Source organism: Dasypus novemcinctus, chromosome 12 (assembly GCF_030445035.2).
Source record: "Dasypus novemcinctus isolate mDasNov1 chromosome 12, mDasNov1.1.hap2, whole genome shotgun sequence".
Classification (NCBI taxonomy): domain Eukaryota; kingdom Metazoa; phylum Chordata; class Mammalia; order Cingulata; family Dasypodidae; genus Dasypus; species Dasypus novemcinctus.
Window position 1 is genome coordinate 92,904,219 of NC_080684.1, and position 25,937 is coordinate 92,930,155.

At 41.0% G+C, this 25,937-nt stretch overlaps 1 protein-coding gene across 3 annotated transcripts in view; it reads right to left on the bottom strand.

Annotated features, from left to right (window-relative positions):
• SYN3 (synapsin III) overlaps positions 1-25,937 on the bottom strand; it is a 540,064-nt gene that overhangs the window by 397,706 nt on the left and 116,421 nt on the right. For all 3 annotated transcript variants that reach the window (XM_058308679.1, XM_058308680.1, XM_058308681.1), the window contains one exon: positions 23,603-23,694. In XM_058308679.1, coding sequence (XP_058164662.1) covers positions 23,603-23,694 — 92 coding nt within the window. The remainder of the gene's footprint in view (positions 1-23,602; positions 23,695-25,937) is intronic.

Sequence of the window (25,937 nt, forward strand, 5' to 3'; positions counted from 1 at the left end):
GGAGGTGATGCTGTGTCACCTCTGATTCTGGGCTTTCAGTTTTCTGCAGCTTCCACCCCTTTTGTAACTTGCCCCTTTGAAGATAAAGGCAGTCAGACTGCCTTGAAGCCACATCACAGGGAGGAGGCGGACTGGCCTCATGGGGACAGAGAGGCCGTGCACACCAGCACGGAGGTGAGTGTGATGAACTCAAGGCCAGGCAAACGGTGCCAGCCAGCACCATGTGGAGAACTGCCCAGCCAGTCCCTGCCCAAATTCCTCACTCACAGATTGATTCAAATAAAATCGTAGTAGTTCTAAGACTCTTAAGGTTTGAGATAGTTTGTTCACAGCACGTGATAACTGCCAGAGGGCAAGTTATTGATTATCAAGTTATCGGAACCAAGGAGACCAGTGAGGAGGCTACAATCGAGATCCAGGCCAAAGATGAAAGTAAATCGGGCTAGAATGGGAATGGTGGTGGAGAACCAGGAAAATGCTGACAACAGGAAAAACCGAACACACACAGGCACATTATCATCATCATCATCATTAGGAGAGACCTGGTGAGTCTGGAGACCCTAAATCCACCTAGGGATGGTGGCACTTGCTCTCTCCCTGAAGTGCCCCTTTCCCTGCAGGGCTGATTTTCCAAGAGCCAGTTTGACAACTCCTGCCATCAAGATAAATACCACAGAAGGTAAAGAAAGGGATATATTCCAGAATGCCAGAAAATAGGCTCAATAGTTCAGAAACAATATTTATTAATGAAGTGAATAAAGTTCCAGAAAAAAATATTCATCCTAACATGACATCAACATTTATACACTTCTTCATATTTGATCAAGGAAGTCGATCAGACATGTTAATACTTTTGATTCTATAAACTTGTCTGTGGTAAACTGTTACCCATGTGGTGCAGCAGTGCTCCAAAATGTATTCACCAGATGCAACGAATGTGCCACAACGATGAAAGAGGTGGTTGATGTGGAGTGGGGGGTATATGGGATCCTCTTAAATTTTTTGAATGTAACATTAAAAAAAAAGAGAGAGATCATGGGAAAAAAATAAATAAACTTGTCTATGGAATTAGAACTGCCATCCTCATTTTACAGACAAGAAAACAGGCCCAGAGAGGACAGAATTACTGGTCTAAAACCCTACGTTTAGTAACGGTAGAGTGAGATTTTGAACCTGGAATTTCTGTAGAAAAGTTCAGTGATTTTCCTGTTTTGTTTTCGGTAGTATACTGCTATCACTAAAATTTTCACATTTATTTTAAAACTTTACATAGAAAAAATAAAATAATGCACCCATTCTGTGTTTTAGTTGCCTGCCTGACACTTTTCATAGGGTAAAGAATTCTAATGTAGGGTCCCTGAACTCCTGGTATTGAATCACTTAGGTAGAGCTGGACAACATGCAGATTCCTGGGTTTGACGCAGGAGTTAGACCTTTTGTAATGTGGTCGAAGCATCTGCATTTTAATAAGAGGGGCAGGAGGTGCCTAAATGCCGGGAAGAGGTGGAAAGCCACTCAGCTAACGGGAGCCTTGGGGAGCCCAGGGGTATGTTTAGGAAACTGTAAGTGGATCACTCCATTCCTGTTCTGGAGTTCTTCTCAGTAGACCATATTGCCTGGGGTGGGGAGGGGTCCTAGGCAGCCTCCCCCCCCCAGTCTCATCCTGGGGTTCCTGGAAGGGTGTGCAAAATTACTGAGGGGTGTGAGCGTGAGGAGGGGGTGAAGCAAGCGCTGTTTCAGGTACTAGCTATTGACAACTTCTCCTCCCTGAGTCCTCGAAGAGCCCCAGAGGGGGCATCACTCCCATTCACACTTGAGGACCTTGGGAGTCAGAGAGATGCAGTTAATTGTGTAACGTCACAGAATCAGCGAGCCAGGCGTCAAGACCGGATGCCAGGCGCCCTGGCGCCGATGCTAGCATTTCTCCTACTCTCAAGCTGGGCCGACCAGGGCGAAGGAGAGTGTGGTACGAAATTCTATCCCCCAGTTGGCCGTATGACCCTAGACAAGACATTCGCCCATGGAGAGTGTGTCTTCCTTGCTTTCAAAAGGGGATGATATCACCTGCCACCGGGCAGAACCAGACACCCAGTAGCCATTGTAAAGAGGGATTTCTCCTGAAAGGTGAGTAGCCATCAGGCCCAATTCTCCCACAGGGAGCCCTGTCAGGGCAGGGGCAGGCCCCTGGAGCCCTGGTGGGTGGGGTTGGGTGCTGAGCCATTCCCCGGGGCAGCTGGAGCACGTGAGAAGGCTGCCTGGACCCTGCAGGGCTTGCTGGTGGCCCCCCAGGTCTTTCCCACCACCCGATTGCTATGATTCTGGGAATTAGGAACCACACTGTTCTCTCCATCGGATACCGCTTCTCCCTCTCCTAGTGGAGTTGGCAAATCTGCTGGCTGGACTGTTGGCTGGAGATGCATGGGCGGCGGAGCCTGGCGTTTCTTTACAGACTCACACTGTCTCTTTCTCTGGGCTGCTTTCTTCCCGTTCCCACGCCCCACCTCTGCAAGTCCCCAGGGAGCCTGCTTTCTCCCACAGTGCTGAGGGCAAAGGCCTTGGGGGGGGGGGGGGGAGTGCGGTGGGAGGGGGAGATTAGATCCGGGCCTCCTCCCTCCAAGGCAGCTACACTGGGCCCCTTCTGGAAAAACAGTCCTTAACTTGATCCTCTAGGAAGGTAGGCAGTCCAGTGGGAGACATGGAGAAGTAAGTAAAAACCACCCTTCTAGGCAGTTACAATAGAGGAAGGGCAGCAGCAGCAAGGAGACAAGGCTGATGAGCTGAGGCTCTTCATTCAACAGCCAGCAGGAACCTGAGATGGGAGAGGCATTGTTCTAGGAGCTGGGGATATAGGGGACACAACAAATCCCTGCCTACATGGTTTTTACATTCTAGAAAATAATACAACAAAATTAACTACACAACATATTATATTAGATATATATTTTCTATCATCAAGCAGCTATCTATATCTATCAATCTATGTATATATCTATGTTGATATCTATGTACAAATATATCCATGCATGCATCTATCTATCTATCTATCTATCTATCTATCTATCTATCTATCTATCTATCTATCTATCTATCTATCTATCTATCTACCTACCTACCTACCTATCTACCTACCTACCTATCTACCTACCTATCTATCTACCTACCTACCTATCTATCTACCTACCTATCTATCTACCTACCTACCTACTTACTGATCTACCTACCTAGCCACTTACATACCTATCATCTATCATTTCAGACAGTTATAAATGCTTGAAGGATAATAATGCTCAGTTGGGGATGATACATGAGTGGGAATAGGATGATCTGGTAAGGTCTCTTTGAGGAGGTGACATTTGAGCAGAAATTTGTAAGGCTGCAACAGAATGAGATGCAGTAAAATGTGCAGAAGTGTTGCAGGAAGAAGGAACAGCAAGTGTAAAGACTGTGTGCCAAATACTGCTCTAAGGACACTAGAAATATTATATCTAGGAAGTAAGACCTGTGTGTCCCCACTTTACAGATGGGGACACATAGACCCAGAAAGGTAGAGTGACTTATCCAAGGTCTCACAGCTTGCAGAAGGCAGAGCCGGGCACCCAACCCAGGCCATCTGCCCTGCCTCCATAGTTGAGCTATTTGGCCATGAAGCCACACCCCATACCTGGGCAAGCCCTGTGGAGTACAGACGGGGGACATCAAGTCAACTCTAGGGAAGGATGCCAAGAAGCATGGCCTTGATGAATTTGTAGGAATAAACCAAGCCAAGGAGGGTCTCTGCCTTTCTTCTTTCCCTCTCCTGGTCCCCAAACTACCTCTTACCTGTGTGTGAGTCCATCCAGCAGCAAGGAAGTGGGGGGGGGGGACTCCTCTCCCCATATCCTCAGCCCGGGTTCTGCTCACTCTATCCTGGTTTCTGCTCAAGTCACCTGCTCAGAGAGGCCTTCTCACCTCATCTATCTCAAATACCACTTACTCTCTATCTCTTCTTTTACTTCAACTCTATCTCACCACCTGCCATTAAAATACATTTGTTGACTTCATTTTATGTTTCCTGAACATATTGGCTCCACAAGGGCTAAAGTCTATTTTGCTCCCTGGTGTATCCTCAGTGGCTGAAATGAAATAAGGGAAGTAGGAAGATGCTTCGTGTGTGTGTCACCATTGTGGAGGTGGAGAGGGAACACCTTTCCCAACAGATGCAGGCACTTAGACTTGGTATCCTTAGAGTGTGCCCAACACACCGAACATGCTCACTCAGTATTTGTCCAATGAATGAGTGGAATTTAAAATTCAAAGTTCAAGAAAGCTCAGAGGAATCTGGGCACTGGTGTGTGAAACAGAGAGTAAAGGAATAAAGTTATTTGATATGCTGTTTGAAAGTTTCCAGGAGAGAAACTCTGCAGGGTGGAGGTCTGATCTGGCTTAGGAGTTGATGTGCTGGGAGGCTTTAGACAAGACATCCCCTAACCCCTTGGGACCACAGTTTGCCTATCTGTAAAATGGGGACACCTAGAAAACTCTAAGGGGCCCTTCTAATTCTGGAAGGCTAAGATTTTATAAAATAACCTCTCCCCTGGGACAGGCCCACACATCTCCCTCTGGCCCCAACCATCCTCCCTGGAAACAGTAAGCTTGGGGTGGGTCCTGGGGGGAGTTTTGAGAGCCTTTGATGCCTTTACTCAAGGTCTTGTGTAACTTGTGCTTTCTGGCTCCTTTTCTTCAGCCCTCTTTGAGGTCTGACCTTCTAATGAGCAGATGCACATTACTGGCTGCTGTGGTTTGAACGGGTGCCTGTAATGTAGCATGTTGCCTAAAGCTGGAAGCTGGGAGAAGGGCTTGCGTAATCACACAAGGGCCTCATTAACATCTGCCTTCTTGGGTGTTTTTCATTCTTGGTTTCTACTGTCCTGTATTACGAATCCCATATGCCATGTGGACACGGCTGCCCTTTTTCCATCGCTCTGTTGTGAAGCTTGAATATGGGCCTGGAATGGCCATGGCCATCCACAAAGCATGAATTTTAACAGATTCCGGATTGGCCCCTTATCTGCTTTCTAAATAGAGTATGTAATACTAGCAGGGACCTGGAGGTCTGGCTGCTCTCACGCACGTTGACCTGGTTGGAAGACTGCCTCTGGTTTGGGGGTCTGACAGAAAGCAGGGGAAGTGGTGTTTTCAATTTAATTACCACAATTATTCATAATTTAACCAACTGTATGCAACACAATGGAAGCACTATCAGATTCTAACCTCCCTGTGAGCAGGGACTGTTTTGTTCACCAATGAGTCCCTACAAGAGTTATCCTCTGTTTGTGCCCTCTCGCCCCACCCCATTCTTTCTCTACTCTTCTCTGTCCTGCTCTGAGCCCCAGGAGGCTGACCCCTGTGCGCTGTGTCCACCCACCTCCGCTGCTGACAGGTGTCTGCTTGACTTCAGCCAAAGGGAGGCCCCAGCAGGAGACTGGAGGGTGTGGGGAGAGGCCCTGGTATTTCCTCCTAGTTCTCACCCTGCTTCGTGGCCATGACTTTGGAGGTAGCAGAGTTCCTACAACTATGGCTTCTGCTGAGCTGCTCTCCTGCCTAAATCTAGATTAAATCTTTTAGACTAAGTTTTGGAATTCTCTTTCCGGCCTTTGTTCCTTTACCCCTAGGAATAATAATGCTTCCCATTGTTAGATTATGGGTGCCTCATCATCTCAGGCATGTTCCCCTAATCCCACACTGTAGGTGGCTCCTTAATTTGAGTCTCTTTATTTAAACTATTTGGGGCAAATTCTGTTTTCTGCCTAGTTCCTGCCTGATTCAATACCCAATACCTGGAATGATGCCCGGTACATGATAGGTTCCCAATAAATACTTGTTGAATGAATGAATGAATGTACTTTCCACATATAACATCGCATTTACTCCCTATGAAAACTACACAAAATAGTATCATCACCACCCTCCTTTTACAGTTAAAGAAACTGAGGCCCAAAGAAGTGGATTCTCAGGTTAGAGCAATAGATTTCCAGGGAGATCAACACACCCATCCTGTACTCTGGATGATCTTTAGCCATACTCAGCAGCCTGGAGAAACTTCTGTGTCCTGCTGCTTTCTGCACAGAGGCAAAGTCCACTCAAGCCAGCCTAGCATTGGCTCAACGGGACCAGATGCTATAGAATGTACAGATGGAAATGCAAGAAAGAGACTAACAAAATCTCTCGATTTAAAGACACTTTGAAATTAACTTGGCATACAGTGAAAGACCTGGGTTCAAATCCAAGTGCTGCCACTTTCTACAAGTATAATTTGGGCAAATGATATATCCTTGCGACTCTTCTGTATTTCCTCTTCTATAAAAGGGGACTATAAGAATGCTAGCTAACACTTCTTTAGTGATTACCCTTGTCCAGGAGCTGTTTGAAGCACTTTACAAATATTAACTCTTTCAATCCTCACCACAGCCCTAAGAGAGGTATTATTATTATTATTATTATTATTATTATTTGAGGCAGTTACTGTCACATGGCTGCTCTGATGGTGGCAGATCTGGGATGCCCATCCAAGGAGGATGCTCTAGGGGCTGTGCTTTTAACCACCAGCTTATAGGACTTTCCTATGGTGTTAGGTCATCTCATGGGAAGGTGAGGATTAGATAAGGTCCTGTACAGAAAGCATAGAGCACAGGGCTGGTGCATAAGGAGCCATTGGTAGGTACCGGTTCACTTTTCCTCATCTTCCTCTCTGAAATTCAGATACTTGGATCCTCTCAATATTTTTCCAACAAATGGTTGTCCAAACATACTCTTGGCATACCACCTGTGATGGGGAACTTACTGCCTCTTTAAGCAGCTCTGACTATTAAACATCCTCTCTCTTGTTAAAGAGGCAGTGCTGGGCAGAGGGGACACACACAGGCTCTGGAGCCAGGCCACCTGGGCTTGGATCCTGGCTTTGCCACTTTCTGGGCTGCAGGCCTTGATTCCATTACCCATCCTCTTGGTGCTTCCGCCTCCTTATCTATAAAACGGAGCTTATAATAGTACATGCCTCCTAGGGTTGATGAAAGGATAAAATGAGTTAATATATGTTGAGTGGAACAGTGCCTAGCATGTAGGAATGCTATACAGTATTTCTTAAATCAATAAAAATTCATGAATTTTATATGGGCAACTCAAATGGCTTAAATAAAAAGCCAATTTTTTTTTTTTTCCTCAAGTTTGGGGATAAATCTGAACCCAGGGCATTGAATAAGGTCATGGGGGCATTCTCTCTCTCTCTCTCTGTCTCAGCCTTGGCTTCACTCTCAGCAGATCTTTCCCTCAAGGAGAAAACAGCGGAAGCCAGAAGCTCCAGGTATCTCTCCTACCAGCTCAGCAACCCTGGCAGAAAATACGGCCCTTTCACCCAAAAGTTCCAGCAAAAGTCTCATGATGGATTCTCATGGGCCTGGCTTGGGTCAAATTGCTATTCCAATTGACCAGGGTTGGGCATGCACTATCGACTCTACACATCTCATAGACTGCGAGTTGGGAAGAGGTCACCCCCAATGGAAAATGGAGGTGCTGTTCCCCAGAGCAGAAGGAATGGGTGCTGGGGAAAACCAGCAATGGTTGGCCAAACGTCCATCCTGGTGGGAAGGTCCACCATAGGAACCTGAATATCCAGGCCTCTCTCATAGTGCACTGTTGGAAGGACTTAAGGGCATTTTCAATTTAACACCTGAGTGTCTGAAAGAATGTATTGCAAGCCAAGTGTGCTTCTCAATCCCAGGTGGATGAGGGCTAGGGTGTATTAGGGCCTAATATGCCTGAGGAAGATCCTACTACCACCCACCGGCAGGACACACTGAATCCAGCTGGGGCTACCTGGTTCATGTGCATTCTCTCATGAGTCAGGCATGCTGTAGCCTGTGGCTTGCAAAACAAGATGCCTGACTGAACTTGTAAGAATGACCCTGGCCATGGAACAGAATAAGTTTCAGCAGCCCCATGGACTCCTGAATCTGGGACTCGGCTTCATCGGCAGTATCCTTACACTCCTGGCTACTCAGTGTGGTTTTCTACTAGCAGCATCAGCAGCATCTGGGAGCTTGACATCCTTGCCTCTCAAACTGAGGTCAGCAGGTCCAGCAGCACTGGCATCATTTGGGGACTGATTAGAAATCCAAAATCTCAGACCTAATGGATGAGATTCTGCATTTTAACAAGATTCCCAGGAAATATGTATGCCCAATAAAATTTGAGAAGCACTACCTTCAAAGCCTGCCATTCCTAAATGCTAGAGACCAGCTGACTAAGAAATATCTGGGACATTTTTGTAAATTTATTTTTGTAAATGCAGGAAGAATATGGCAGGTCTAGAAAAGGACTTGGGATGCCTATTTTTCTAAAAGCATCCTGATGACTCTTGTCTTCAGGCAGCCATAGTCTCCTCAGCCTTTCAGTGGATCCAGCCCCAGTGCAGGACCACTGTGAGAGCAGGGTGAAGTTCACCTCTCCACCTGCCCGCTGGAATCACCTGGGGAGCTTTAAAAAATACTCCACCTTCAGAGGTTCTAGTGTAATTGAGCTCAGACATGGCCTGGGCATCAGGATTTTGAAAAGCTTCTAGATGAGTCTAATCTGCAAAGTTGAGAACTATTGGGGTAGATGTTCTTGTTTCCACAGATTACATATGAAGACCCAGTCCTTTCCCAAATAGGTAAGTAGGACATATGCACAAATACTACCATATATGGGCATACACAAATTTCTAAATAAAAGCATTTTAGTTTTTTTTTTTTTAACATCTTATGTGCAAAATGGGGTTTCCATAAGTCAATGAATGTATATATCTAGCATCATTCTCAAAATCTACCATTTTGAGGGTGGACTTGTTTATTTTTCCTTGTAGTTTTGTCAATTTGGGGAGTATATATTCTGAAGAATTTTTATAAATTTAAAGTTATCTCTTCATGATAAAATTAAGTGATTTTCCCTTTCTCTAGTAATGTTTTTCATCATCAGGTGTTATTTTTCTGATATTAATACAGTTACATTGGCTTTCTTTTGCCTACTAGTAATACAGTATAATTTTTCCATCCTTTAGCTTTCAAATTTCCATATTCTTATGTTTTAGGTGACCGTTTTGAATAATATATAGCTGAATTTTTAAAATCTAGCCTGACAACTTTGATTTTTAATTAAAGCATTTAGTCCATTTACATTTACAGTATATTGGTGACACTAAAAACAGTAGCAACTTGAAGGGTACTCTTGGGAGGTTGCAGTTCTGACCAGTCACCATGAGGGGGCGACTCCAAGGGCAGCACAGGAATTCACAGCCTTGAAGGGAAAGGAAGGAACCAGGCATTTGCTCTCTGGAGTTCCAGCAGTACATATATAGTATGGGCGTCCTCTGACCAGGGGATACACAAGGATAAAGGTTGGGGTGCAGAGGTGTGGATAACTGGAGGACACATGGGCAGCGAGGGGAGAGAGTGGCCGAGAGGAATCAGGAGCTCAGGGCAGTGGCTATTTACCAACTTGTATGGACATTTAAAAAATATTAACAATACTGCTGTACATGCAATTCAGAATTAATATCAACCCAGTTGATATATTTGAATTTAAATTTCCCCTCTTACTTTGTGTTATTTATAACACCAGTACTATGTTGTTTTTTCTCTTCTTTCATGCCTTCTTTTCGATGGACTCAAAATATTTTATTATTTTTTTTCAGTCTCTAGTAATACTATATTCAGTTTCTATTTTTAAGTAATTATCCTAGAAATCATCTTGCACACTCTTAACTTTGCAAAGCCTTTTATTAATTAATACAATTACTTTCCTTCCTGACAATTCAAGGGTCTCTGAACATCTTAGCTCTACTTATCTTGACCCCCTACAAAATTATTGTCGTGCATTTTAATCCTTCATCATTAAAAAGATCCATAAGACATTACTATGGTTGTTTGCTGAAAATATTTATTGACATGTACTACTTTCTTTACTCTTCATGTGTTCTTGGATCATTTTCTAGGACCACTTTCTTTTTTTACTTAAAGCACATACTTTATTTTTTAAATTAAATTAAATTAATTAATTTATTCACCCCCACCCTCAACCTGTTGTCTGCTCTCTGTGTCCATTCGCTGTGTGTCCTTTGTCTGCTTGCATTCTTGTAAGTGGTACTGGGAATCTGTGTCTCTTTTTGTTGCTTCATCTTGCTGTGTCAGCTCTCCATGTGTGCAGCACCACTGCAGGGCACGCTGCGCTTTTTTTCACACAGGACGGCTCTCCTTGAGGGGTGGACTCCTTGCGCGTGGGGCTCCTCTATGCGGGGGCCACCCCTGTGTGGCATGATGCTCCTTGCGCGCATCAGCACTGCACATGGGCCAGCTCACCACATAGGTCAGGAGGACCTGGGTTCGAACTCTGGACCTCCTATGTGGTAGGCGGATGCTCTATCAGTTGAGCCAAATCCACTTCCCTAAAGCACATACTTTAAAATTTCTTTTAGAGAGAGGGTCTTCTCTTAGTCAATGTTTTTTATTTTGCTTTCACTCGTAAAAGATGTTCCCCTAAGAAAGGACTCTAAGTTGGCAAATATTTTCTTTCAGCACACTGAAGACACTATTCCACAGAACCCAACTGTCAGACTAACTGTTGCTCCAATAAAAGTAATCTGCCATTTTTCTCTGGCAACTTTTAAGATGTTTTCCTTTAAGTTTCTGCAGGTGCACCATTGTGCATTAGTATGGAACTCTTTTTATTTGTACTGCTTAAGATTTGCTGAGCTCCTGGGTTTGGTGGTTTGGTGTCCATTTGGTGGTTTGGTTCAAAATTTCTGAAAGATTCTCAGCCATCATTTCTTCAAATATGGCCTCAGCTCCCTTCTCTCCCCTTTCTTTTTCACACTGATAAAATGAATGCCAGAACTTCTCACTGGATCATATAATCTTTTTGCATTTTCAATCTTTTTCCCTCTGTATTCCATTTGGTATAATTTCTTTAGCACCATCTTTCAGTTCATTAGCACATTTTAGATTGTCTATTATGCTGTTAAACATACCACACTTGATAAGTTTGGTTATTGCAGTTTCCATTTAAAATAAAAAGCTTTTAAAACTTTCATAATTTAACTGAATTCAAATTTTCTAGAGTAATTATTTGAAAAATACAAACAGAATATCATACTTCTAAATGATTGTTTAGAAATTTTTTTTTCAGTTTATACTCAAAGGCGATGTGAAATACAGGTTTTTTTGAATAATCTTTCATCTAAATATGTTTGTTTCTCTGCTAAGTATTATATTAAAAATAAAAATTATTTTTCAGGCACCATAAACTTTATAATTTGCATCTTCTTTTTAAAAAACGTATTTTTATTACAGAAGTTGTAAACTAACAATACAATCATGCACATGTGTAGAATTCCCACACAACATCCCTTCATCACCACCCACAGTGGTGGAAAAGTTTTTACAAATGATGAGATAATATCATCAGACTATCACCACTATCCATGGTCCATAGCATACATTTGGCATATTTTTTCCATAGCCCCCTATTATTAACACAGTACATCTTGGCATTGATGCAATAATATTACAGTAATGCTGCTAACTATAGTCCGTAGGTTACATTATTGTATTTTTCCCATGCTTCTCCACATTCCCACCACCCTGCAATAGTGACATATATCTGTTCTAGTTCACAGAAGGACATTCTTGCATTTGTACTATTAGCCACAATTCTCATCCAACTCTGGGTTAACTGTGTTACTCAGTGCCTAGATTATTCTCTAGCTTTCTTTCAATTGACATTTACATCTCTAGACTACCGTTTTCAGCCACGAAATCCCATTTATAAATCAGCTGCTACTCACTGTAATATGTTACCATCAACTCTACTCATTTCCACACTCTATACATTCAAGTTAATTAAAACTTCTACAAACATTAAGCATTGGTACACCTTCACAGCCCTCCTCTTATCTCCTAATAACCTATACTTGAGGTTTTAATGCCACGCATTTATTCGTTTTATTTAGTTCATCTTAATGAGATCATGCAATATTTGGCCTTTTGTGTCTGGCTTATTTCACTTAGCATAATGTCTTCAAGAGTCATCCATGTTATCATATGTGTCCCAATTTCATTTCTTCTTAATGCAGCATAGTATTCTATTATATGTATATACCACATTTTGTTTATCCAGTCATTGGTTGATGGACATTTTGTTTGTTTCCATCTTTTGGCAGTTGTGAATAATGCTGGTGAACATTGGTGTACAAATGTCTGTGTGTGTCATTTTTCAGTTCTTCTGGATATATTTTTAGTAGAGGAATTGCTAGATCATATGGCAGTTTTATTTTTAGCTTCCCAAGGAAACACCAAACTGTCTTCCACAAAGGCTGCACCATTATACAATCCCATCAATAGTGAAGGAGTGTTCCTATTTCTCCACATCCTCTCCAGCATTTACTGTTTTCTGTTTTTTTTTTAAATAATGGCCATTCTATGTCGTATGAGATGATATCTCTTTGTCGTTCTGATTTGCATTTCCCTAATAGCTAGTGAAATTGAACATTTTTTCATGTGCTTTTTGGCCATTTGTATTTCCTCTTTGGAGAAATGTCTCTTTAAGTCTTTTCCCCATTTTTAAATTATTGGATTGCTTGCTCTTTTATTGTTGAGTTGTATGATCTCTTTATATAGATTGGAAATCAAACCCTTATCAGATATATGGTTCCCAAATATTTTTTCCCATTGAACGGGCTGTCTTTACACCTTCTTGACAAAGTCCTTTGAATCACAAAAGTGTTTAAGTTTGAGAAGGTCCCATTTATCCATGTTTTCTTTCATTACTTATGGTGTTGGTGTAAGGTTTAAGAATCCTTTATCTACCACAAGGTCTTGAAAATGTTTTCCTACATTTTCTTCTAAGAGCTTTGTGGTTCTAGCTTTTATATTTAGGTCTTTGTATATTTTGCATTAATTTTTGTATAAGGTGTGAGATAGGGGTCTTCTTTCTTTCCTTTGGATATGGATATCCAGTTCTTCCAGCCCCATTTCTTGAGTAGACTGTTGTGTCCCATCTGGATGGGTTTGACAGGCTTGTCAAAAATCACTTGACCATAGATGTGAGGGTCTGTATCTGAACCATCAATTTGGTTCCATTGATTTATCGGACTATCTTTATGCCAGTGGCATACTGTGTTTACCACTGTAGCTTGGTAATATAATTTAAAGTCTGGTCTATTTGTTTTTTTTAAAACCTGGTTATGTCTTTCTTTAATAGTTTCCTATTCTTTGCAGATATTTTCAAATATGATATAGAATAGTGTTTTTTTTTATGAGAATGTGACAAATACAATATCTAATTTCTTTGAGGGTTTGTTTCTGTTGTCTCTTAATCCTGTCTCTTCTAATACATGGTGTAGAAGATACTAAGGTGTCTGGTTATCTTGGAATATATGCTAATCATTGTACATAAATCTTATTTGAAGAATTATGGAAGTTTATTTCTGTCTTTATTACTTTTCCTGGCTGTAAAAACCAATTTCAAATGTGCTGGGCTTAGCAAATACTCAAGACAAGTGTGGCTTTTGTACTCATTTGTTTCACTGTGTTTCCATTTTACCATCATTTTCATCCTCATCATTCTTTTCAGTCTTGTCAGCTCTTTGAAGGCTTTTATGTTGTTATTTTTAAAATTCAGATTTTGGGAAGTGGACTTGCCCCAGTGGTTAGGGCGTCTGTCTACCACATGGGAGGTCCGCGGTTCAAACCCCGGGCCTCCTTGACCCATGTGGAGCTGGCCCATGTGCAGTGCTGATGCGCACAAGGAGTGCCGTGCCACGCAGGCACGTAGGGGAGCCCCAAGCGCAAGGAGTGTGCCCCGGAAGGAGAGCCGCTCAGTATGAAAGAAAGTGCAGCCTGCCTAAGAATAGCACCGCCCACACAGAGAGCTGACACAAAAAGATGACTCAACAAAAAAAGAAACACAGATTCCCTTGCCACTGACAACAACAGAAGCAGACAAAGAAGAAGACGCAGCAAATAGACACAAGAGAACAGACAATCGGGATGGGGAGGGGGAAGGGGAGAGAAATAAATAAAAATAAATAAATCTTTTTAAAAAATCAGGTTTTAAGTTATTTTCAGTGGAAGGTTGGTCCAAATACTAGCCCACCTTTACTGAAATTCAGACGTCATCTAATGCCTTTCTTTTTAAAAATTTTTATTTTTTTAAAAAACTTATTTAATTTTTTAAAATTTTATTTTTAAATAAGTTTTAGATTACAGAAAAGTTACATAGAAAATATAGGGGATTCTCATATACTTATCCCCTCCCCCTCTTACCCATTAATAACATCTTTCAGTAGTGTGATACATTTGTTACAATTGATAAACAAATATTGAAGTATTGCCACTAACCATGGTCTATAGTTTACATTATGGTTTTCACTTTGCGCCATACAATTTTATAAGTTTTGACAAAATATTAATGGCCTGTATTCACCATTGCAGTATCATTCACGGTGGTTATTGTGTGGATCTCCCCCCACTGAGATAATACCCTAGGACCACATGAACACATTCATATTCCACAGAGGCATGCTGTAGCAGTTTGATATAATTGATGAATTCCATAAAGAAATATTGGATTATGCTTGTAATCTGATCTGTACCTGGGCATGATTGAGTTATGATTAGGGTGTTGAGTCCCCACCTCCTGGTGGGTGGAGACTCACAGATAAAAGGCATGGCTAAGAACAGAGTTGAGGGCTTTTAATGTTGGAGTTTTCATCTTGGAGTTTGATGCTGAAGACTTAAACTGGAGCCCTGGGAAGTCAGCATGCAGAGGAAAGAAAAGCCAGCCCCAGGAAGGAAGGAACCTTGAAGCCAGAGTAAAGCAAGCCCCAGGAATGTAGGAACCCAGGAAGCCTGAACCCTTGCAGATGTCGGCAGCCATCTTGCTCCAAATAGACTTTGGTGAGGGAAGTAACTTATGCCTTTTTTTTTTTTTTAATATTGTTTTATTGTTCTTTTTTTTAAATTTATTTTTTAAATTCATTTTTTAAAAAATATTACATTCAAAAAATATGAAGTCCCATTCAACCCCACCGCCCCCACTCCCCACTCCCCTCACAGCAACACTCTCTCCCATCATCATGACACATCCATTGCACCTGGTAAGTACATCTCTGGGCATCGCTGCACCCCATAGTCAAAGGTCCACATCATAGCCCACACTCTCCCACGTTCCATCCAGTGGGCCCTGGGGGGATCTACAATGTCCCGTAATTGTCCATGAAGCACCACCCAGGACAACTCCAAGTCCCAAAAACACCTCCCCATCTCTTCCTCCCATTCCCCGCACCCAGCAGCCACCATGGCCACCCTTCCCACATCAATGCCACATTTTCTCTGTGGACCTTGGATTGGTTGTGTCCATTGCACATCTATGTCAAGAGGGGGCTTAGATTCCACATGGATACTGGATGCAATCCTCCTGCTTTCAGTTGTAGGCACTCTAGGCTCCATGGTGTGGTGGTTGACATTCTTCAACTCCATGTTAGCTGAGTGGAGTAAGTCCAATAAATCAGAGTGTAGGAGTTGAAGTCTGTAACTTATGCTTTATGGCCTGGTATCTGTAAGCTCCTACCCAAATAAATACCCTTTATAAAAACCAACCAATTTCTGGTATTTTGCATGAGCACCCCTTTGGCTGACTAAAACAGAATTTGGTACCAAGGAGTGTGGAAGTGCTTTTGCAATTACCGAAATGCTGGAACAGTTTTATAAATGGGTAAGGGGTATTTTTTGGAGGAATTGTTAGATGCTTCATGGAAAAGGCCTAGAATGCTTTGAAGAGACTGTTGATAGCAATACAGATGCTGAAGAGACTTTTTATGATGCCTTAGAAGTAAATGATGAAACTATTATTGGAAACTGGAGGAAAGGCAATCTGTGTTTTAAAGTTGCAGAGAACTTAGCAAGATTAACTGCTGGTATTTTATGGAAGGCAGAATTTGAAAATGGTGAGCCTGAGCATTTAGCTGAAGAAATTTCCAAAGTAAACCTGGAGAACGCGGCTTGGCTTCTGCTTGCAGCTTATAGCAAAATGCTAGATGAGTGAAATAAGCTGAGACTGAATTGTTGGACACAAAGAAAACAGAAACTGATTCTGAAAATTCCACACCTCTGGAAATCAGGCTCCCTGATGAAAGTGCCCCACTGGAGGACTTAACTAGACATGGAACTTGTAAATCAGGAGGATAGATGCAGTTATGTAGGAAAGACTTGTGGCAAGTCTTACTGTCTGATGGCTTGGACTCCTGCTCCCTGCATGCTAAACCATTGAGAGAGCTGGATGAACAAAACCACTGTCAGCCTGGAATAAAAAAGACATGGAAAGGAGAGATTGAAGGAGAAACAGCTATAAGAGGAAAACCATGGAAGCCAATATCTGGAATTAGGACATCACCTTGGGCCAAGAGAGGAACCCTCCCATGTGTACAGAGAGGGTGAGTTTGCCCCAGCAATTGAAGAGGGTAGATGTTCCCATCCGATGTTCTGGGAGAGTTTTGCTGCCCCAGGGTGCAGAGAGAGTGGAGCACATTCCCCCAGAATTAGGGCAGTTAAGGTCAATACCCCACAGGTCTGAGAGTGGTAGATCTATCCCCCAAAGGTTAGGGAAGGCCAGGTGGTCAACTCATTGCTCTGAGAGGGTTGAGCCTGTTTGCCAAAGGTTAGGGGGAATGTTGTCTTCACTTCACTATACTAGGGGGTTAAGATTCTAAGCCCAAAGATTGGGTAAGGTGTGGCAATCACCCCAACACTCTTGGAGGGAGAGGTCTGGAGCTTGGTCAACACCCAGATGCTTGATGAGGGTGGAACCAAGAAAATGGCCATTGGGCAAGCATGTGGAAAGGGTGGGTTCTCATAAGGCACCAAGGAAAAGAAACCATCATCTTAAGAATGACTCTCAGACTGAAAACAAATGAAGGATGCCCTGCAGGCTTAGTGAACTATAGAGGACACATGACTCATGTTTACCTCCCAATTTCTCCTCATTGTAATAAAAATGTTTATCCTATGTCTTTCCATTTGTTTTGGAAGCAGACAAATTGTTTTCTAAGTTTCAGAGGTCTATAGCAGACAGGACTTTGCCCCAAGATAAACTGTATTTCTTTAAATTGATTATGATAAGATTTAGTACTTGCACTGTAACTGATTTAAGGCTTTTTTGAACATTGTAATGACTTTTTGGAATTTAGAGGGTGGAGTGTAGCAGGTTGATATAATTGATGAATTCCAAAAAGAAATATTGTTATCTGATCTGTACCTGGGCATGACTAAGTTATGATTAGGGCATTGAGTCCCCACCTCTTGGTGGGTGGACACTCACAGATAAAAGGCATGGCTAAGAACAGAGTTGAGGGCTTTTAATGTTGGAGTTTTCATCTTGGAGTTAGATGCTGAAGACTTAAATTGGAGCCCTGGGAAGTCAGCATGCAGAGGAAAGAGAAGTCAGCCCCAGGAAGGAAGGAACCTTGAAGCCAGAGTAAAGCAAGCCTCAGGAATGTAGGAACCCAGGAAGCCTGAACCGTCGTAGACATCGGCAGCCATCTTGCTGCCAATAGACTTCAATGAGGGAAGTAACTTATGCTTTATGACCTGGTATCTGTAAGCTCCTACCCAAAAAAATACCCTTTATAAAAACCAACCAATTTCTGGTATTTTGCATGAGCACCCCTTTGGCTGACTAATACACATGCCCTAGGTACACCCTTCTCCACACATCTCCCCACCACTGACACCCTGCACTAGTGACCATCCCCTGCCAGAGCAGCCAAAAGAAAACTCCAATAATTTTATTCTCAACCACAGTCCTCAACCTTTCCAGAGTTCACCTGTTTTTTCCTCCAGCCCTTCCCCTAGTTCTATGGATAGCCCAACTCAGCGCCCCCCAACCCTGATCACACACTCCAGCATAGTTGACATCACTCACTTAAGTGCACCACCGTCACCCTGTCCACTGCCAAACCACCCCTACCACCTTATAGATTCTGCCCAGATTGAGCGTCTGCTCACCATTCTCTACTCCCTTTCTATCTCCTGGTAATGTGTTTTCCACTCTACCACAATGAGTCTGCTCAATATCCTTGGCTCATTATCAGTGAGATCATGCAATATATGTCCTTTAATGACTGGCTTACTTTACACAACATAAAGTCTTCAAGATTCATCCATGTTGTCCCATGTGTTAATACTTGATTTCTTCTTACAGTTGAGTAGTATTCCATTGCATGTATATACTACATTTTTAAATCCATTCATCCATTGATGGACACTTGGGTGACTTCCAACTTTTGGCAATTGTAACAATGCTGCAATGAACATTGGTGTGCATGTATCTGTTCGCATCCCTGCTTCAAATCTTCTGGGTATATTCCTGGTAGTGGGATTGCTGGATTGAATGACATTCTATATTTAGCTTCCTGAGGAACTGCCAAACCATCCTTCACAGGCTACACCATTCTACATAACCACCAGCAGTAGATGAGTGTTCCTATTCCTCCATATCTTCTCCAACACTTGCAGTTTTCTGTTTTTTTTTTTTAATAGCATCTAATCTAATAGGTATAAGATGATATCACATTTGATTTGCTGCTGGTATTGAGCATCTTTTCATGTGCTTTTTAGCCATTTGCATTTCCTTTTTGAAAAGTGTCTATTCAATTCTCTTGCCCATTTCTAAATGGGCTGTTTGACTTTATTTTTTGAGATGTAAGATTTCTTTATATATGCTGGATACTAGGCCCTTATCAGATAGATGGTTCCCCAAAATTTTCTCCCATTGAGTAGGCTGCCTTTTTGCTCTCTTGACAAACTCCTTTGAAATACAAAAGTTTTTAATTTGAGGCGGTCTCATTTATTTATTTTTTTCTCTCATTGCTGGTACTTTGGGTGTCAAGTTTATGAAACGATTTCCTGCTACAAGATTTCATAGATGATTCCCTACATTATCTTCTAGGAGCTTTATGATCTTGGCTCTTATATTTAGGTCTTTGATACATCTTGAGTTATTTTTTGTATAGGGAGTGAGATGGTAATCCCCTTTCATTCTTTTGGATATGGATATCTAGTTCTCTAAGCACCATTTGTTGAAGAAACTATTCTGTCCCAGTTGAGTGGGCTTGGTGGCCTTGTCAAATATCAGTTGGCCATATATGTGGCAGGTCTATATCTGAACTCTCACTTTGGTTCCATTGGTCAGTATATCCACCCTTGTGCCAACACCATGAAGTTTTGACCACTGTAGCTTTGTAGTATGCTTTTAAGTCAGGTAGTATGATTCCTCCAATTTCATTTTTTTTTTTCAAGATGTTTTTGCCTATTTGGGGACCCTTACTCTTTCAAATAAACTTGATAATTGGCATTTCCAGTTCAGCAAAAAAAATGCTGTTGGAATTTTTAGTGGGATTCCTTTGAAGCTGTAAGTCAATTTGGGTAGGAAAGACATCTTAATGATATTTAGTCTTCCAATCAATGAATATGGAATATTCTTCCATTTATTTAGGTCTTTGATTTCTTTTATCAATGTTGTATAGTTTTCTGTGTATATGTCCTTTACATCCTTAGTTAAGTTTATTCCTAGATGTCTGATTATTTTAGTTGCTATTGTAAATGGAATTTTTTCATTTCCTCCTCAGATTGCTCGTTATTAGTGTACAAAAATGCTACTGATTTTTGCATGTTGATCTTATATCCTGCCACTTTACTGACCTTGTTTCTCAGCTCTAGAAGCTTTGTTGTAGATTTTTTGGGACACGGGTTATATAGGATCATGTCATCTGCAAATAGTGAAAATTTTACTTCTTCCTTTCCACTTTAGATGCTTTTTTTTTTCTTTTTCTTTCCTAAGTGCTCAAGCAAGTACTTCTAATACAGTGTTAAATAAGAGTGGTAACAGTGGGCATTTTAGTCTTGTTCCCGATCTTAGAGGGACAGCCTGTAGCCTTTTGCCATTGAATATGATGGTAGCATGGGTTTTTCATATGTGCCCTTTATAATGTTGAGGAAGTTTTCTTCTCATTCTATCTTTTAAAGGGTTTTTATCAAGAAAGTTTGCTGGTATTTTATTGAATGCCTTTTCTGCATCAATAAAGATGATTTTTTTCTTTTGATCTGTTAATGCAGTATATTACATTAATTGATTTTCTTATGTTGAACCATCCTTGCATACCTGGGGTAAAACTCACCTGATCATGGTGTATAATTCAGTTGATGTGTTGTTGGATCCTATTAGCAAGTATTTTGTTGAGGATTTTTGCATCTAAGTTCATTAAAGAGATTGGTCTGTAGTTTTTGTTTCTTGTAGTGTTTTTTATGTGGCTTTGGTATTAGGGTGATGTTGGCATCATAGAATGAGTTAGGTAATGTTCCCTTCTCTTCAAATTTTTGGAAGAGTTTGAGCAGGCCTGGTGTTAGTTCTTTCTGGAATGATAGGTGGAATTCACCTGTAAAGCCATCTGCTCCTGGGCTTTTCTTATTGGGAGGTTTTGATGATTAATTTAATCACACTACTTGTGATTGGTCTGTTGAGTTCTTCTATTTCTTCTTTCATTACTGTAGATTGCTTGTGTGTTTCTAGAAATTTGTCCATTTCATCTAAATTGTCTATCTTGTTGGCATGTACTTTTTCGATGTATCCTCTTACGACACTCCTTATTTCTGTGGGGTTAGGGGTGATATCCCTTCTCTTATTTCTGATTTTATTTATTTGCATCTTCTCTCTTTTTTTCTTTGATTGTCAAGATAAGGGTTTGCCAATTTTATTAATCTTCTCAAAGAACCAGATTTTGGTTTTGTTAATTCTTTATAATGTTTTTTATTCTGATTTTCATTTAATTCTGCTTAATCCGCATTGTTTCCTTCTTTCTACTTGCTTTGGGATTAGTTAGTTGTTCTTTTTCTAGTTCCTCCAGGTATGCAGTTAGGTCTTTGATTTTAGCTCTTTCTTCTTTTTAATGTAGGCATTTAGTGCTATAAATTTCCTTCTCAGCACTGATTTAGCTGCATTCCATACATTTTGATATGTTGTGTTCTCATTTTAATTTGCTGTGAGGTAGTTATTGATTTCTCTGGCAATTCCCTTCTTGACCAAGTGATTGTTTGATTGTGCTATTTAACATCCACATATTTGTACCCATTCTGGTTCTCCATCCTTTATTTATTTCCAGCTTCATTGCTGTGGTCAGGGAGAGTAATTTCTAAAATTTCAGTCTTTCTTAGTTCATTGAGACTTCTATGACCTAGCATGTGGTCTCTCCTGGAGAATGATCCATGAGGACTCAAGAAGAATGTATGTCCTGCTATTTGGTATTATATTCTGTATAAGTCCACTAGTTACTCTAACATATTACTCAAGGTCTCTGTTTCTTTATTGACCATCTGTCAAGATGTTCTGTCTAATGGTGATAATGGTGTACTGAAGTCCCCCACTATGTGGAGACATCTATTTATCACCTTAGTTTTGCCATTATTTGCCTCAAGTATTTTGCAGCTCCCTGGTTAGGTGCATAAAGATTTATGCAGGACTCTGGTTGACAAATTCTCTTAATTTCTGTTTATCTGTGAATATTTTGAACTCTTCCTCTATTTTTGAATGACAGTTATGCTGGATACAGAATTCTTGGCTAGCAGTTTTCTTCTTTCAGCACCTAAGCCATGTCATACCAGTACCTTCTCACCTTCATGGTTTCAGATAAGAAATCAGCATTTGATTTTTATCAGGCTTCCCTTATATGTGATGGATCTCTTTTCTCTTGCTGCTTTCAGGATTCTGTGTTTGTCTTGAGTTTTGACAATATGATAAGTATGTGTCTCAGAGTAGGTCTGCTAAGATTTATTGTACTTGGATTATGCTGTGCTTCCTGAACATGTATATCCATGTCCCTCAGAAGAGTTGGGAAATTTGGGGACCATTTATTTCCCCAAATACTCCTACTGTCCCCTTTCCCTCCTCTTTTCCCACTGGGATGCCCATAATGTGTATATTTGTACATTTGTGTTGCTGTTCAATTCTCTGAATCCTTGCTGATTTTTTCTCAGTTTTGGGGTGTATTTGATCTACTATCTGTGTGATTTGGGGTGTCCCATCTTTGATGTCACTAATCTTTACTCTGTCTTTTCAAATCTGCTATTAATATGCTTCTAGTGTATTTTTAATTTACTGCATTTTTGCCTTTTATCACCATAAGATCTGTTATTTTTTGTGTATGTTTACAATTTCTTCTGTATGTTCCCTCAGTGTCTTTTTGATGGCCCTTATGTCTACTTTCATTTCATTGAGTTCACTAAGAATATTTGTTTGAATATCCTTGGTTAGTAGTTCTACATTGTGTGTCTCTTCCTGCTTTTTAGTTTGTTCATTAGACTGGGCCATGACTTTCTGTTTCTTAGTATGGCTTGTAATTTTTTGCTGATGTCTAGGCATCTGTTTATCTTTATGGGCTTATTCAGTTGGTTAGTTTCTGTTTCTAATCTAGTCTAGTGTTTTATTTTTGTTTGGTTTTGTGTTAGGAGTCAATCACTTGGTTCCACTTATCCCTATATTCTTCCCACAGTCTCTACAGGAAGAGTGCAGCTGGCTGTTCCCTACTCCACCATCTTGGATCTCCTTCTATTGGCTTTCTTGACACACAGTAGGCACTCGATAAATGATGGCCTTTTTAGTTGAATTATCATAATTTTCCAAACACATATATTTTTGCCTGATTTCATTTTGCAAAGCCTGTTTATTCCTCTTAGACTGCATTCTAATTCCCCATCCCCAACCTCAGAATATCCACATTCTACTCTGACAACACTTTAATAAATGCCACCTTTCCTCCATGATTTTCCTGTTTTTTTCAATTTCCCCAATCTGAATCCTATCTTTTCCCTATGTAAACTTTTATACCACCTAGTCTGTCTTGCTCTCTGAGCATTTAACTAGGATGGCAATGGATTTATATACATATTTATCTCTCCTGTAGATTTATACTTTCCTTGTCATTTATGGCTTCTGAGCAATTCCCTTACTTCCCCTCCATCTCATCATATATGACAAACAGATTTAAAAAAAAATACTATATACAGTATTTTTAGGTTTGATATACTGCGAGCAATTTCTCTGAACATTTAGTTTGCCATATTGGTAGAAAGAGAACACAGAATTTAGTTCATTCTACTAAACTTACATTTGTACAGCACTTTAGAGACCAAGTGATCCTACATATATATATAAGTTTATGTACATTTCACTGTTGCTGAAGAGCAAGAAAGACTAATAATATGCTAAAATAGAGCTACAAAGCCAGACATGGAAACTAAGTCTTTTTTCTCCAAGCCCAGGGTTCATTCTAGGACACCACCATTGCATCCCCCTATTATCTGTGCCATTTGTCATTCCTATCACAACAATACCTGGAACTTTTGGGGAGTAGATATTCTGTGTGGTAAAGGCGTCCCTGTGGTGGAGGAGTTAGATTGCAGGCAGCAGAGAGACGGGTTGGCTCTGCGAGGTAGTCCCTCCACACCTCTCAAATGATGATTTTCTGTACCTCAGTCCTTCTTACCTCACAACCTTGGTTCCATTTCTCATGGCTTGCATGTCCACCATACAGCCTCCAGTAACATAGGCAGCTAGGTTCAACTCTGAGAATTCAGCCTGCAGGAGAAAGCAAATCAAAAAGGGGTTTATCAAATACTAATGATGATAACTGCTATTATTTTATTGTGCACTTACATGTGCCAAATATACACTTAAACCTTATCTCAAATGCAGGAAGTTGGTAATATTATCTCCCTTTTTGAAAAATGAGAACACTGAAGTACAGAGAGGTACAGTAAAGAATCCAAGGTATATGATTCATAAAAGGCAAACGTGGGATTGAAACATAAATGTGTTTGTGATTCAGGGTCTATGCTTTGAACCACCACTGATTTCTGTCTCCTCAAAGGAGGAAGAAACAACCCCTGCTCCATGACTGCAAGATACTGAATGATGTTTCTTTCACTTTATGCCATGCAGTGGTATGGCATCACAACTATATGATTAAATATCTCTGGCAATGGGCCATTTCTCAATATTCCCTGTTTGGAATATTAGCCCCACCCCTCACTCCACCCAAAAGCTTACAATAGAAGCACCATATCTGTGTACCAATATACTCTTCCCCTGTTCACAGTTGCTGGGGTAGGTAGGTAGCTTAGGGTAGAGGAATTAGATATCTTTCACTAAGAATTTGAAACTGGAACTGTGAGGCTTACGATTTCTTTCTAGGTTGCTGTGTAGGTAATTCAGATATCTCGGTGCTAATGGGGACCATGTTTTCTGCCATGTGGATTGGGAAAGCTCATAGAGTTAGGATGCAGAGAGAAAGATAAAGAATGTCATAGTCACTGTAGAAGTTTTACATTATTTATGAATTCCAAAAAGAGATACAGATTGCATTTGTGAACTTGTCTGTTCCTCTGGGTGTGATACTCTTTGACTGTATTAAATTCAAAGGCTTTTACATTTACTTGATTAAATTAAGATTAGGGCTTTGATTTGACCATGTCAGTGGGGCATGGCCCAGGGTTGAGTCCCCGCCCCCTTATGGCCTATATAAATGGACACTAACTCCAGGAGGACATAGGAGAAGACACACAGAGAATAGAGAGAGCTCCATAGACATGGAAGATGAGAGAACTTGTCAGCTTTGATCCTGCAGCCCTAGGAAGACACATGAGCCATTTGCCTGAGAGTTTACAGCTGACTTTTTGGAAAGAAAAGAGAAGCTGGGCCTGGAAAGAAATGAGCCCTCCTGCCTATAGCTGAGATTGGAAGGAGGTAGGCCCATGGAACCTTAAGAGGAAAGAGGAAGGCTGAACCCTTGCAGACATTGCCCGCCATCTTGCTTCAACATGTGGCAACAGATTTCGGTAAGGAAGTACCTTTTATGGTACCTTGAGTTGGACTCTTTAGGGCCTTATAACTATAAGCTTCTACCACAAATAGATACCCTTTATAAAAGCCAACAGATTTCTAGTACTTTGTGTCAGCACCCCTTTGGCTGACGAATACAGTCACCAAAAGAGGGACAGAGGCAAGAGATGGAGAGTCCTTTTAATGTTTATGTGCCAGCTACTATCCTGCCCTTGGATTCTGAGACTCCTTGTATCTTTACAACAAGTTGATCGTTTTGTTCGCTTAGCTGTTTAAGTAAGCTTTAGTGAATTTCTGTTGCTTACAACAGGGTCCCATGGAATATATCCCTCCTACCAGATTATGTACCCACTTGGGATAAAGATTTTGTGTTAAATTATCCTAGAAAGTGCATAGCATCACACTATGCCTTACATGTAGTAGATGTCAAAAGGTATTTCTTGGATATAATAAATAAAAATAAAAATAAATTGCTTCCAATGCTTAGGCACTATGAATTCATTTAATCTTCACAATTGTCCAGATGAAGAAACTGAGGCAGAGAAAGATAAAATAGCTTGTACAATGTAATGCAGTAAGTAGCAAAGTCAGGATTGAAACCCAAGCAGTCTGGCTCCAGAGCCTGTGCTTTTAACCTCTACTCTCCACTGCCTCCATCATTCAGCTGAATGAGTCACTCAGTAGATAATAACTGAGAATTTTAGGGGCATAAATGTAACCCATATAAAAAAAAAAGCAAGGTTACAGTGAATGGAAAAATCATTTCTTGGTGATTTAAATTTATTCCCTTGGAATCAATTATGAGGAATTAAGACCAAAGACTTAGCCATCTCCCCTGATGGTATTAAAACAAACCCAGAGACTTCTGGGGAGATGGAGAACTAAAAAGACATGGGACTCTCTCTTGTTCCAGAGAAAAAGAGCTGAAGGACAGGCAGAAACAGCCTGGAAAAAATAGTTCTAGGGTATAGGTATAGGAT